This window comes from Salvelinus sp. IW2-2015, linkage group LG9 (assembly GCF_002910315.2).
Source record: "Salvelinus sp. IW2-2015 linkage group LG9, ASM291031v2, whole genome shotgun sequence".
In the NCBI taxonomy this organism is placed as follows: Eukaryota; Metazoa; Chordata; class Actinopteri; order Salmoniformes; family Salmonidae; genus Salvelinus; species Salvelinus sp. IW2-2015.
The window spans coordinates 30,283,112-30,296,622 of record NC_036849.1 but is presented as its reverse complement, the minus strand read 5'-3'; the positions used below and the strand labels follow the sequence as shown (position 1 = coordinate 30,296,622).

The window sequence follows — 13,511 nt, the reverse complement described above, 5'->3', positions numbered from 1 at the left end:
AGTACCTGTCCCTCAGGCAGTGCTAGCGGCTTGGCCAGGTCCTCTCCCTGGGCGTACAGCTGCAGCAGAGCGGTCAGGTCCCGGCTCCTCACGGCATCGTACACACGCCACGGCTCACCCTCCWCCCTGTCCCGGTCCCTGTGCAGCACGTAGCGCCGTTCCACGTACTTGGCCACGATATACTCCTTCCTGGCATTCCTGGTTGCACAACGGGACAGAGCCATAGGTATACAGCAACTGGTTAACTATATCCTCCATGTTGGCACCAGCAACTGTTTAACTATATCCTCTATGTTGGCACCAGCAACTGTTTAACTATATCCACCATGTTGGCGACCGAGCCAACCTGGGTGTTAACTATATCCTCCATGTTGGCACCAGCACTGGTTAATCTATCACCATGTTGGCACAGCAACTGGTTAACTATATCCACCATGTTGGCACCAGCACTGGTTAACTATATCCTCCATGTTGGCACCGCAACTGGTTACTATATCCTCTCTGTTTGGCACCAGCAGCTGGTTAACTATATCTCCTTGTTGGCACAGCAATTGGTTATATATCCTCCATGTTGGCACACAGAACTGTGTTACTATATCCTCCATGTTGGCACCAGCAGCTGGTTAACTATATCTCCATGTTGGCACAGCAACTGTTTAACTATATCCTCCATGTTGGCACCAGCAGCTGGTTAACTATATCCTCCATGTTGGCACCAGCAGCTGGTTAACTATATCCTCCATGTTGGCACCAGCAACTGGTTACTATATCCACCATGTTGGCACCAGGGTTGGGTTCAATTCCATTTCAATTCAGTCGATTTAAGAACTGAATTGAGCCCAACCCTGGTTGATACCAAACATTCTGTTACAACATTCTCACTTCAACACTTGAATGTCATTGTTTTGGAATTTTTGGTGCCAATATGGCTTCTGTCAAAATGTGTTGTTTCAAACCAAGATTGCCCCACCAATGAGAACATGATTGAAGTATGAGGCGTATTAATGGACTTACATGTCACTCTGGGGGAGGGGTTTGATGGAATCATTGGGAAGATTGGCCTCCATGATGTCATTGAAGCGGGTGTTGCCTATACTGACTGCCAGCTGTGGACAGACGGAGAGTGGAGGCGTTAGGATACAAGATATGTGAGTACAGCTGTATAGGGACTAAACTTTCAGTGCATCAAAGAACACATATCTAACCCATGGCATTATCACAACTAAAAACCAAGTTAGCACGCTGAGCTAAAGCCAAAGCAGAMCTCAGAAAACTAACGCTTGTTTACAAATGGAGGTGTGTGTGTGTATAGATCAGTGTGTGTGTATTGGGACTAAGACGGGGTCAACATTACTAGTAGTTCGGAGGTGCTGAGCATGTCCAGCGTGAGGGACTGGATCCTGGAGTAGTGGACTCCCAACTCCCGGTGGATCCCAGAACACTCTATACATGTCAGGATGCCCAGGTTAGTGGAGAGCCACGTGGGGTCTGTTGACAACACAGGGACAGAACACGACGAGTACAGTTAACACTGGATTTACACTGAAGCAATAAGACCCGTGGGGGTTTGGTATACGGCCAATACACCTGGGCTAAGGGCTGTTCTTAGGCACGACGCAACGGAATTAGAGCAGTAAAAATAAATGTTTTGTCATACACATGGTATATTGTCTATTATAAACTGGGTGGTTCGAGCTCTGAATGCTGATTGGCTGACAGCCATTGTATATCAGACCGTATACCACAGGTATGATAAAACATTTATTTTTACTGCTCTAATTATGTTGGTAACCAGTTTATAATAGCAATAAGGTACCTCTGGGGTTTGTGATATATGGCCAATATACCACGGCTAAGGGCTGTATCCAGGTACTCCGCGTTGCGTCGTGCTTAAGAACAGCCCTTAGCCACGGTATATTGGCCATATACCACACCCCCTCGTGCCTTATTGCTTAAAAATACCACGGCTGTCAGCCAAATCAGCATTCAGGGCTCGAACCACCCAGCCCTACTGGCTGTGTCCTGATTCTCCACCCGTCTCTTTAAGTGTGGAGACAGGACAAGAGCACATCCTAAAGTCTCTCGGTGAATCCTCCCACTGACTTTCTCCTGTCCACCAGTCTCACCGTGGGCTCCACAGTCGGCGCAGGCCTCGTTGCCGGACATGTGTCTAAGCTCGGTGATGACTGCCCTGGCCAGCTCCTGCAGCCCGGAGTCCTGGAACTGCGGCTGGTCCCCTCCCAACACTGTGTTCAGGGCTTCCTCCTTACTGTTCTGCAGCACCGACACCCAACTGGGGGGGAGGAGAGAGAGATTAAACAATGCAATATAGTGTTTATACAGTTATGTATTGTAGTACAAGTCATTCTTTCCGGGAAATGTCTTCCTGATTTTTTTTTATGGATCTACGACAACCGGTACACTTGTTAAAAAAAAAAAATGAAACTACTATGGTGGTCTACATTATGCGCTTCAAAAGCACGGACTGCCCACATGATAGTCCTGTGTGCAGCTGTGTGTCTTTAACCCAAGTATATAATTGTACCACTGAGAGCTTGGCACATTCACACTGCAGTAAACCTCCTTTCTCTTTCTCATCCCTCTCCTTCTCCATTTTTCTTTCTTTTTGTTGTTTTTGTTTCAGCTGACCCTCCCTCCCTCCTTCTTCTTCTCCTCCCCACAGACACAGATGKCATCCGAAGGCTTGATCCTGAGGCCCACACAGAGAGGAGAAGAGGAAGAGGGGCTCCCGAGTGGCGCAGCGTTCTAAGGCACTGCATCTCAGTGCTAGAGACGTCACTACAGACCCTGGTTTGATTCCAGGCTGTATCACAACCGGCCGTGATTGGGAGTTCCATAGGGCGGCGCACAATTGGCCTAGTGTCGTTAGGGTTTGGCCGGTGTACGCCGTCATTGTAAATAAGAATTTTTTTCTTAACTGACTTGCCTGGTTAAATAAAATAAAAATAAATAAAGAGAGGAGAGAAACCCCCTACTCAGCTCTGTACGCTCCAGAGAGAGGTCCCAACCCAAACTAGTTATCCGCTCTTGTGAAGCTGAGTTACCACCTCATTTTGTGGCCAGTAAGCACATAGCCTCGAGAGCCAGGTCTGCCTACGGTGGCCTCTCTCAATAGCAAGGCTATGCTAGTCAAAGCTTTCCTTCATTTTGGGTCATTCACAGTGGTCAGGTATTCTGCTACTGTGTACTCTCTGTTTAGGGCCAGATATCATTCCAGTTTGCTCTGTTTATTGGTTGATGTTTCTTTCCAGTGTGTCAAATTGTTTTCTCATAATTTGGTTTGGTCTAATTGTGTTGCTGTCGTGGGGCTCTGTTGGTGTTTGTGAACAGATCCCCAGAACCAGCTGGCTGAGGGGACTCTTCTCTAGGTTCATCTCTCTGTAGGTGAGGGCTTTGTGGTGGAATCTGTGGCCTTCGCTTCCTTTTAGGTGGTTGTAGAATTTAACAGCTCTTTTCTGGATATTGATAATTAGCGGGTATAGTCCTAATTCTGCCCTGCATGCATTGTTTGGGGGTTTGCGTTGTACATACAGTAAAGGACATTTTTGCAGAATTTTGCATGCAGAGTCTCAATTGGGTGTTTGTCCCATTTTGTGAATTCTTGGTTGGTGAGCGGACCCCAGACTTCACAACCATAGAGAGTATTGGGTTCTATAACTGATTTAAGTATTTTTAGCCAGATCCTGGTTGGGATGTCAAGTTTTATGTTCCTTTTGATGGCATAGAAAGCTCTTTGTGCATTGTCTCGATTGTTGTAACTTCGGGAAATTACCTGTGGTGTTGATGTTTAGGCCGAGATAGGTATAGTTCTTTCTGTGCTCTAGGGCAACAGTGTCTAGATAGAATTTGTATTTGTTGTCCTGGCAACTGGACAACCATTATTTTTGTCTAACTGAGATGTACTCAGGCCCCAAGTCTGACATAATCTGTTCAGAAGATATAGGTGCTGCTGTAGGCCCTCCTTGTGGGGACAGAAGCACCAGATCATCTGTAAACATGTGACTTCAGAGTACAGTAGGGTGAGGCCCGGTGCTACAGACTGTTCTAATGCCCTCACCAATTCCTTGATATATACCGTGCCTACAGAAAAGTCTTACTCCCCGTTCAAAATGTTCAAATAGCCTGGAATTAAAATGCATTTTAATGATCTAAACTTCCTACCCCACACCTTCGAAGTGAAAAAAAATATACAGGCTTTTATGGACAAGACTGGTCAAAGTCTGCATGAGACAATGATATCCCAAACACTCCACAAATCTGCCATGTATTGTAGAGTGGCCAGAAGCAAGCCATTACTCAACAAAGCCCACCATGAATCCTGTTCGAAGTATGCAAAAAACGCTCTGGAGATTCTGTAGCCATGTGGCAAAACGTTTTATGGTCTGACTAAACTAAAATTGAACTTTTTGGCCTAAGTGCAAAGCATTACGTTTGGTGCAAACCCAACACGGCTCATCACCCAAAGAACACATCCCTACTGTGAAGCATAGTGGTGGCAGCCACATGTTATGGGGATGTTTCTCATCGTCAGGGACTGGGACACTTATCAGGATAGAAGAGAAGATCAATGGAGAAATGTATATAAAAGTCCTTGAAGCAAACCTACTGCCCTCTGCAAGAAAGCTGAAACTGGGAAAGAAGTTCACCTTTCAACATGACAACGACCTGAAGCACACAGCCAAAGCTACAGTGGAGTGGCTAAGGAATAAAAAGGTAAATGTCCTTGAGTGACCCAGTCAGAGCTCCGACCTAAATCCAATCGAAAATGTGTGGCACGACTTGAAGATTGCTGTCCAAGGAACTCGAAAGTACAGTTTTGTAAAGAAGAATGGTCAAATATTTCCTAATCTAGGTGAGCAAAGTTGGTAGAGAGCTATCCCAACAGCAATCACAGCTGTAATTGCTGACAAAGGTGCTTCCACCAAGTATTCAGGTGGGTGGAGACTTATCCTATTGTGATGTTTCAGTTTGTATTTTTAATTCAGCATTTCACCCCCCCCCCCTCCAAAAAAATACCTTGAAAGTCTGGTTTGTTAATGAGTGGGAAAACATTTTTATTTAAATGCATGAAACTCTGAGGCAATGACAAAAAAAGGAGGAAAAAATTCACAGGGGTGTAGACTTTCTATAGGCAGGGTATGTTCTCTGCTGCCAATGACTGGAACGAACTGCAAAAATTACTGAGGCTGGAGACTCATATCTCCCTCACTAACTTTAAGCACCAGCTGTTAGAGCAGCTCACAGATCACTGCACCTGTACATAGCCCATCTGTAAACAGCCCATCCAATTACTTCATCCCCATACTGTATTTATTTATTTATCTATCTTGCTCCTTTGCACCCCAGTATCTCAACTTGCACATTCACTGTATATAGACTTTTCTTTTTTCTACTGTATTATTGACTGTATGCTTGTTTATTCCATGTGTAACTCTGTGTTGTTGTATGTGTCGAACTGCTGTGCTTTATCTTGGCCAGGTCGCAGTTGTAAATGAGAACTTGTTCTCAACTAGCCTACCTGGTTAAATAAAGGTGAAATAAAAATAAATACATTTAAAAAATGTTGAAGAGGGTGGGGCTCAAACTGCATCCCTGTCTCACCCCACGGCGCCAATTTTAACAGCACTTGTTCGTATGTTTTCCTTCTACGTATCTCTATCTCGGTATCTTTTTCTATTTCTCTTTCTGACAGACGTTCTACCTTGCATCTGTTCCTCTCTTTGAAATAAATACTATATTGTAARCTTTTCCAATTTTTGAATGGAATTTCTCTCTTTCTGAATGACACAGACACTGTCCTTATCTACACCTCAGTGGATCCGGAACAATGCTTGTATAGAATCTAGGAGGGATGTCAGTGTATTTGGGATAATCATAGAAATTGAAGGAATAGAACGGGTTTGGAACCTCTAACCCTGGCGATTTGACTGGTAACTCATGGGTACACTCTTAGTAGCTGCCTGGTATTGTGATGCAACAATTTCCATGGTAATGTAGAATGTTCATCCAAATTATGTTAATTGATGTGGCTCATGCTATGGAAAGTATTTTCGTATAGTCAGTTGAGGTGATTCAACAAATCACTGTACAGATTGATGGGTACACTTGCTTTTACTTCCTGCTTTGCTCCTATGGGTATACTCGCAATGGCTGCCAGTCCACCCATTATGCCACCACTGACTTGAATGGGGATGCCCGTTCTATTCATTACATTTCTATGGGAACAATGCTTGTATAGAAACGAGGGATTCCAGTGTATTTAGAACAATACTTGTATATAAACGAGGAGGGATTCCAGTGTATTTAGAACAATACTTGTATATAAACGAGGAGGGATTGCCCAGTGTATTAGAACAATATTGTATAGAAACAAGGAGGGATTCCAGTGTATTTAGAACAATACTTGTATAAAACAGGAGGGATTCCAGTGTATTTAGAACAATACTTGTATAAAACGAGGAGGGATTCCAGTGTATTTAGAACAATACTTGTATAAAACGAGGAGGGATTCCAGTGTATTTAAGAACAATACTTGTATATAAACGAGGAGGGATTCCAGTGTATTTAGAACAATACTTGTATATAAACGAGGAGGGATTCCAGTGCTGTGCTTACATCATGCATTCCTGCTCGTCCTCGGCTTGGAAATGGTACGTCCGATTATCTGGAGAGAGGAAAGATAGGTGTGAATTTAGAGGGACAGGAGAGGAGAGAGAAAGGAGGACGACAGAGAGAGTGCAGTAGGCTACATTCCAGGGGATACATACAAGGGGAAAACCTGATTCACAGACACAGAGAGAGGATCGGTTGAGGGAGACTCGCCTCTCTGCACCGTCTTTCCAGTACATACACAGGCTCAGACAAACACACACACATAGACAGGCAAATGCACTTGCACACAGCTCAGACCATAGTTATGTGGAGAGAGYTGAGAGGTCAAGGAGGGGTGAACCTACGTGTGACCAGGTCAAAGGTCCTCCTCTCATCGGGGTTGGGGCGCACCTGACAGGTCAGGAGGTTGAGCTTCGCAGGTGGTCGGTTGATCTGTGGAACCAACGACACTGGGGTCAATTCCCACCCTAGGGCTGACACACACTTTACTACGCTGGCTCAGATGCTAGCTTTTCACATCGTCTTTTCCAGAATGGTCCCAACAACTATGGTATACAGGGCGTTCGGAAAGTGTTCAGAACCCTTCACTTTTTCCACATTTTGTTACGTTACAGCCTTATTCTAAAATGGATTAAATATATTTACATAAAAAAATATATTTACATCAATCTACACACAATATTCCATAATTACAAAGCAAAAACAGGTTCAGAAATTTTTGCAAATGTATAAAATAATGTAAAAACTGAAATATCACATTTGCATAAGTATTCAGACCCTTACCTTACTACTTTGTTAAAGCACAGCCTCAAGTCTTCTTGGGTATGACACAACAAGCTTGGCACACCTGTATTTGGGGAGTTTCTCCCATTCTTTTCTGCAGGTCCTCTCAACCTCTGTCAGGTTGGAACTATTTTCAGGTCTCTTTTCAGGTCTCTCCAGAGATGTTAGATCAGTTTCAAATCCGGGCTCTGGCTGGACAACTCAAGGACATTCAGAGACTTGTCCCAAAGCCACTCCTGCCTTGTCTTCTATGTGCTTAGGGTCGTTGTCCTGTTGGAAGGTGAGCCTGGAGCAGGATTTCATCAAGGATCTCTCTGTACTTTGCTCCGTTCATCTTTCCCTCGATCCTGACTAGTCTCCCAGTCCCTGCCACTGAAAAACATACCCACGGCATGATGCTGCCACTACCATGCTTCAACGTAGGGATGGTATTGGCCAGGTGATTAACGGTGCCTGGTTTCCTCCAGAAATTCAGGCCAAAGAGTTCAATCTTGGTTTCATCAGACCAGAGAATTTTGTTTCTCATGGTCTGAGAGTCCTTTAAGTGCCTTTTGGCAAACTCCAAGCGGGCTGTCATGTGCCTTTTACTGAGGAGTGGCTTCCGTCTGGCCACTCTCCCATAAAGCCTGGATTGGTGGAGTGCTGCAGAGATGGTTGTCCTTCTGGAAGTTTCTCCCATTTCCACAGAGGAACTCTGGAGCTCTGTCAGAGTGACCATCGGGTTCTTGGTCAGAGTGACCATCGGGTTCTTGGTCACCGTGCTTCTCCCCCGATTGCTGGCTGGGTGACCAGCTCTGGGAAGAGTCTTATTGGTTCCAAATGTCTTCTATTGAAGAATTGTGGAGGCCACAGTGTTCTTGGGGACCTACAATGCTGAAGAAATGTTTTGGTACCCATCCCCAGATCTGTGCCTCYACACAATCCTGTCTCGGAGCTCTACAGACAAAACAAGTTGTAGAAACATCTCAAGGATGATCAATGGAAACAGGATGCACCTGAACTCAATTTCGAGTCTCATAGCAAAGGGTCTGAATAGTTATGTAAATAAAGTATTTTTAAATAAAATTTGCTACAATTTCTAAAACCCGTTTTTGCTTTGTCATTATGGGGTAGTGTGTAGATTGATGCAGAATAAAAAATAAAAAATAAACATTTTAGAACAAGGCTGTAACGTAACAAAATGTGGAATTAGTGAAGGGGTCTGAATAATTTAAGAGTATGCATTACTAGGCCAGCCCAGTACAGCTTGGCTTAACTATAGTACATTTCAAGAGCATCAGCAACCTGGCGACTAGGGCTGTCCCCAAAAACAACAAAAATCTTGGTCGACCAAGAGTCGTCTGTTCTTTCGACCAATCAATTGATTGAAATATAGGCCTAAGTAAGTGACGGTATTAAGACTAAACAGGAAGCGCTCTCAGGCCTACAGCTCGATGGTGGTTATACAAGGCTGCTAATGACAGTGACATTAACTATTATTATAATGATGATCATAATAATAAATAGCAATATGGAGATCAAGGAAAAAGGAGGGTTATTATTATTATAAATAAATAAAAACAGACAATTTAAAACGATGTAAACAACGCTAAATAAATGATAAATAATACCAGAGAGGCTGGTCTAACAAAAATAAGTGTCAAGCCTTTATTACAGGAAAGATTAAAAACAACCGAGTTTMTGAAATGGTTGCGTGAGGCTTGGTGCTTATGGAACCAGTAGGCTATTACACAAACAGTCAAACAGGCAGGATCTGTCTCATTTCTGTATATACACAGTACCAGTCAAAAGTTTGGACACACCTACTCATTCAAGTTTTATTTTTATTTTTTACTATTTTCTACATTGTAGAAACTATGAAATAACATGTATGGAATCATGTAGTAACCAAAAAAGTGTTAAACAAATCAAAATATATTTTATATTTGAGATTCTTGTAAGTAGCCACCCTTTGCCTTGATGACAGCTTTGCACACTCTTGGCATTCTCTCAACCAGCTTCATTAATTAACAGGTGTTGCCTTGTTAAGAGTTAAATAGTGACATTCTTTCCTTCTTAATGCGTTTGAGCCAATCAGTTGTGTTGTGACAAGGTAGGGGCTATACAGAAGATAGCCCTATTTGGTAACAGACCAAGTCCATATTATGGCAAGAACAGCTCAAATAAGCAAAGAGAAACGACAGTCCATCATTACTTTAACACATGAAGGTCAGTCAATACTGAACATTTCAAGAACTTGAAGTTTCTTCAAGTGCAGTCGTAAAAACCATCAAACGCTATGATGAAACTGGCTCTCATGAGGAACGCCACAGGAAAGGAAGACTCAGAGTTACCTCTGCTGCCGAGGATAAGTCATTAGAGTTACAGCCAAATAAATGCTTCACAGAGTTCAAGTAACAGACACATCTCAACATCAACTGTTCAGAAGAGACTGCGTAAATCAGGCCTTCATGGTCGAATTGCTGCAAGAAAACCACTACTAAAGGACACCAATAAGAAGAAGAGACTTGCTTGGGCCAAGAAACACGAGCAATGGATATCAGACGGTGGAAATCTGTCCTTTGGTCTGATGAGTCCAAATTTAGATTTTTGGTTCCAACCGCCATGTCTTTGTGAGACGCAGAGTACTGTAGGTGAAGCATGGAGGAGGAGGTGAGATGGTGTGGGGATGCTTTGCTGGTGACACTGTCTGATTTATTTCGAATTCAAGGCACATTTAATCAGCATGGCTACCACAGCATTCTGCAGCGATACGCCATCCCATTGGTTTGCGCTTAGTGGGACTATCATTTGTTTTTTCAACAGGACAATGACCCAAAACACAACCTCCAGGCTATGTAAGGGCTATTTTGACAAGAAGGAGTGATGGAGTCTGCATCAGATAACCTGGCCTCCACAATCACCCAACCCTCAACCAAATTGAGATGTTTTGGGATGAGTTGAACCACTGAGTGGATGAAAAGCAGGCAACAAGTGCTCAGCATATGTGGGAACTCCTTCAAGACTGTGAAAAGCATTCCAGGTGAAGCTGGCTGAGAGAATGCCAAGAGTGTGCAAAGCTGTCATCAAGGCAAGGGCGGCTACTTTGAAGAACATAAATGGGGTGTCAGCCCTGTTGGCGACTGATTTAAAGTTACAGGTAGTCAAGTATACAGTGTTTGAGGATTACTTTTGGCACTGAGCTTTACTGTATGGTTTATATACTGTATTGGGTACAGGATATGAGAGGTGAATGAATGTCAACTAAAAGGCCACATGACATGTTGAGTCTCACCGTGCTGTGGGAGATGGTCAGACAGCCGTACTTGACACCACACTTCCTCTTCTGCCAAACCTTCCTAATCCTGGAGGGAGGGAGACAGAGTGCACGAGAGAGAGGAAGAGACTCAGACCACATTCTAAGTCAGGCATAACTTACTGTATATCTACAGTACCATCAAGCTTACTCATCATATCTAGGAATACAAGTTCGTTTCCCCAACTGACTCACATCCCCCCTATGTTATCACACTGTAATCTAATGCTCTGAGAACAAGGAGAGAACAGGGGAGAGAGGGCTGGAATGGAGACATAGGACTGTTTTAGACTTCCAGCTACCCCTGTCTCTCTCTCTCTCTTTACTCTCTCTCTCTCTCTCTCTCTCTCTCTCTCTCTCTTCTCTCTCTCTCTCTCTCTTCTCTCTCTCTCTCTCTCTCTCTCTCTTTCTCTCTCTTCTTCTCCTCCTTCTCTCTCTTTCTCCTCTCTCTTTTTCTCTCTCCTACCCTCTCTCTCTTCACGTTCTTTCTCCTCTCTCTTTACTCTCTTTCCTTTTCTCTCTCCTACCCCTCTCTCCTTCTTCTTTCTCCTCTCTCTTTACTCTCTTCCCTTTCTCTCTCTCCTATCCCTCTCCATTTTCTTTCACTCTCTTCTTCTCTCCTCTCCCTTTATGACCTGGGTTAGCTGGAGTAGCTGAATCCACTCATCCAGCCAGGCCTCTCGCCAGGATCCAAACCCCAGAATAATGAAGACCAGCTGGGCTGACATAGCACTGTGCCCCACCCCTCCCACCCAGCCTCTCCATAATGTCACGCTGCACCCTGCTACAGACCCTAACCCTGCTGAGGCCTAACCTTAACCCTGCTCAGGCCTAACCTTAACCCTGCTGAGGCCTAACCTTAACCCTAACCCTGCTCAGGCCTAACCTTAACCCTTTTATTCTTTTTATTTATTTTACCTTTATTTATCTAGGCAAGTCAGTTAAGAACAAATTCTAATTCAATGACGGCCTAGAACAGTGGGTTAACTGCGCTGTTCAGGGCAGAAACGACAGATTGGTACCTTGTCAGCTCGGGATTTGAACTTGCAACCTTTCGGTTACTAGTCCAACGGCTAACAACACTAGCTAACCCTGCTGAGGCCTAACCTTAACCCTAACCCTGCTGAAGAGCCTAACACTATAACCCATAACCCTGCTGAGGCCTAACCTTAACCCTAACCCTGCTCAGGCCTAACCTTAACCCTAACCCTGCTCAGGCCTAACCTTAACCCTAACCCTGCTGAGGCCTAACCTTAACCCTAACCCTGCTCAGGCCTAACCTTAACCCTAACCCTGCTGAGGCCTAACCTTAACCCTAACCCTGCTCAGGCCTGCTCCCATGTTAACCCCATAGATATCCTAATATCATATACCATATGTATACATCACTGGATCATTGCCTGAAGAATCTATGGGTCAGGAACCCTGAACTTGAGCCATATAAAGTGGATAACATGATAGCCATAAAACAGGGTTGTGACTAGATGGAGTACAGCTACAGACAAGACTTACCACTGAACTTGATTTTGGAAGTTTTAAAGCCAGACGATGAATTGGGGAGGGCACTTTCGTTGCTAAGGCGATAGCTAGCTAGCCTCTAGCGGTAGGACAGCAACAGGTTGTCAGTAGGGGGAGAGTTTTGATTTCAACATACCATATTTAGGCAGCATTGGCATTTAGCAGGACAAATTGGCTTGGTTCTATTGTATCTGTTCACTGGCAATAAAATGTGATGTTTATTTCCCACCTCCACCAGAATTTGGCATGCGCGAGCGAATACATGATAGGATAAATATGATTAATACATTGTGCATTACTGTTTGTTTACTTAGATATCGATTAAGCTAGCTAGAATTGTGAAGAAGTGTCTATGGATACAAGCAACAGTACACAGATATTTAAATCAGAAATAAACAAAATCGCCAGTGAAACTATTGATTTTTACTTAGAGAACTCAACTGGATATCTGACTCCGACTGATCATCAAGTCCAAACTTCCGTGGTAGTTCAATGGTTAATCTCGTCCGTACCTGTACTAGTCACAACCATAAAACAGCCTGTGGAATCCTAGCCTAGTTCCGGGTCGGTTTGTGCCGTCTTGCCAAATCCAATGTGTGCTAGCTTATCATATAGCGCCGCCTCCCTTAAACTTGCCTCTGACTGGGCTTGAACCACGGTCCTCTGCCTCACCAACACATGAGACCGCCCGCTTGACAACATAAAAACCAGTTGAGCTATAGAAAAGGATCCAATTCGATASCACCATTGGCAACATTTCAAGCTGGCTGTGAAGTGAGCTCACAGCACGGTCTAATCTCCGTTACACAGGCTAACAGAATCCTTCTATTGGGGTTAATGCTGGAAGTGGAGCCTTGTGTGTTTTCAGTACACGGTCAGTATTTTCCACAATCTCCAGACAGACTCACCCGTCACTCCTCTTCTGTAGGAAGCCTGACTTCTCCGTACCGTACTTCTTGTTGCCTTGAGGCTGGTGGATGCTGTAGCCGTTACCAGAGTTCTTTCTGGTCTGGTACTCCTGGGACAAAACGGGAGAAAAATACTTTATTACAATATAGATTGACTATGATTAGTTTTCTTTTTTTTTAACCACCCACCAGGGTTGTGTTCATTAGGGCAAGCAATGGAAAATGTTTAAAGCATTTTCCAACGGAAAATGAACACTTCTTATTGGACAAGCCCAGGTAGTCCCCATCTCTGTTTCAGTCAGTTTTCTTCCGTTTGGTGCCTAATGAACAGTACCTCTTTCCCCTCCATCTGTAGCAGCAGTCTTAGGGAGTCT

At 44.0% G+C, this 13,511-nt stretch overlaps 1 protein-coding gene across 1 annotated transcript in view; it reads right to left on the bottom strand.

Annotated features, from left to right (window-relative positions):
* The window catches only part of LOC111968391 (arf-GAP with SH3 domain, ANK repeat and PH domain-containing protein 3-like), a 78,335-nt gene that overhangs the window by 22,301 nt on the left and 42,523 nt on the right, over window positions 1-13,511 (bottom strand). Inside the window, exons 10-18 of the mRNA XM_070445066.1 lie at window positions 13,472-13,509; window positions 13,138-13,247; window positions 10,691-10,760; window positions 6,978-7,065; window positions 6,637-6,685; window positions 2,127-2,293; window positions 1,355-1,488; window positions 1,015-1,106; window positions 6-198 (exon numbers count right to left, since the gene is read on the bottom strand). Coding sequence (XP_070301167.1) covers window positions 6-198; window positions 1,015-1,106; window positions 1,355-1,488; window positions 2,127-2,293; window positions 6,637-6,685; window positions 6,978-7,065; window positions 10,691-10,760; window positions 13,138-13,247; window positions 13,472-13,509 — 941 coding nt within the window. The remainder of the gene's footprint in view (window positions 1-5; window positions 199-1,014; window positions 1,107-1,354; window positions 1,489-2,126; window positions 2,294-6,636; window positions 6,686-6,977; window positions 7,066-10,690; window positions 10,761-13,137; window positions 13,248-13,471; window positions 13,510-13,511) is intronic.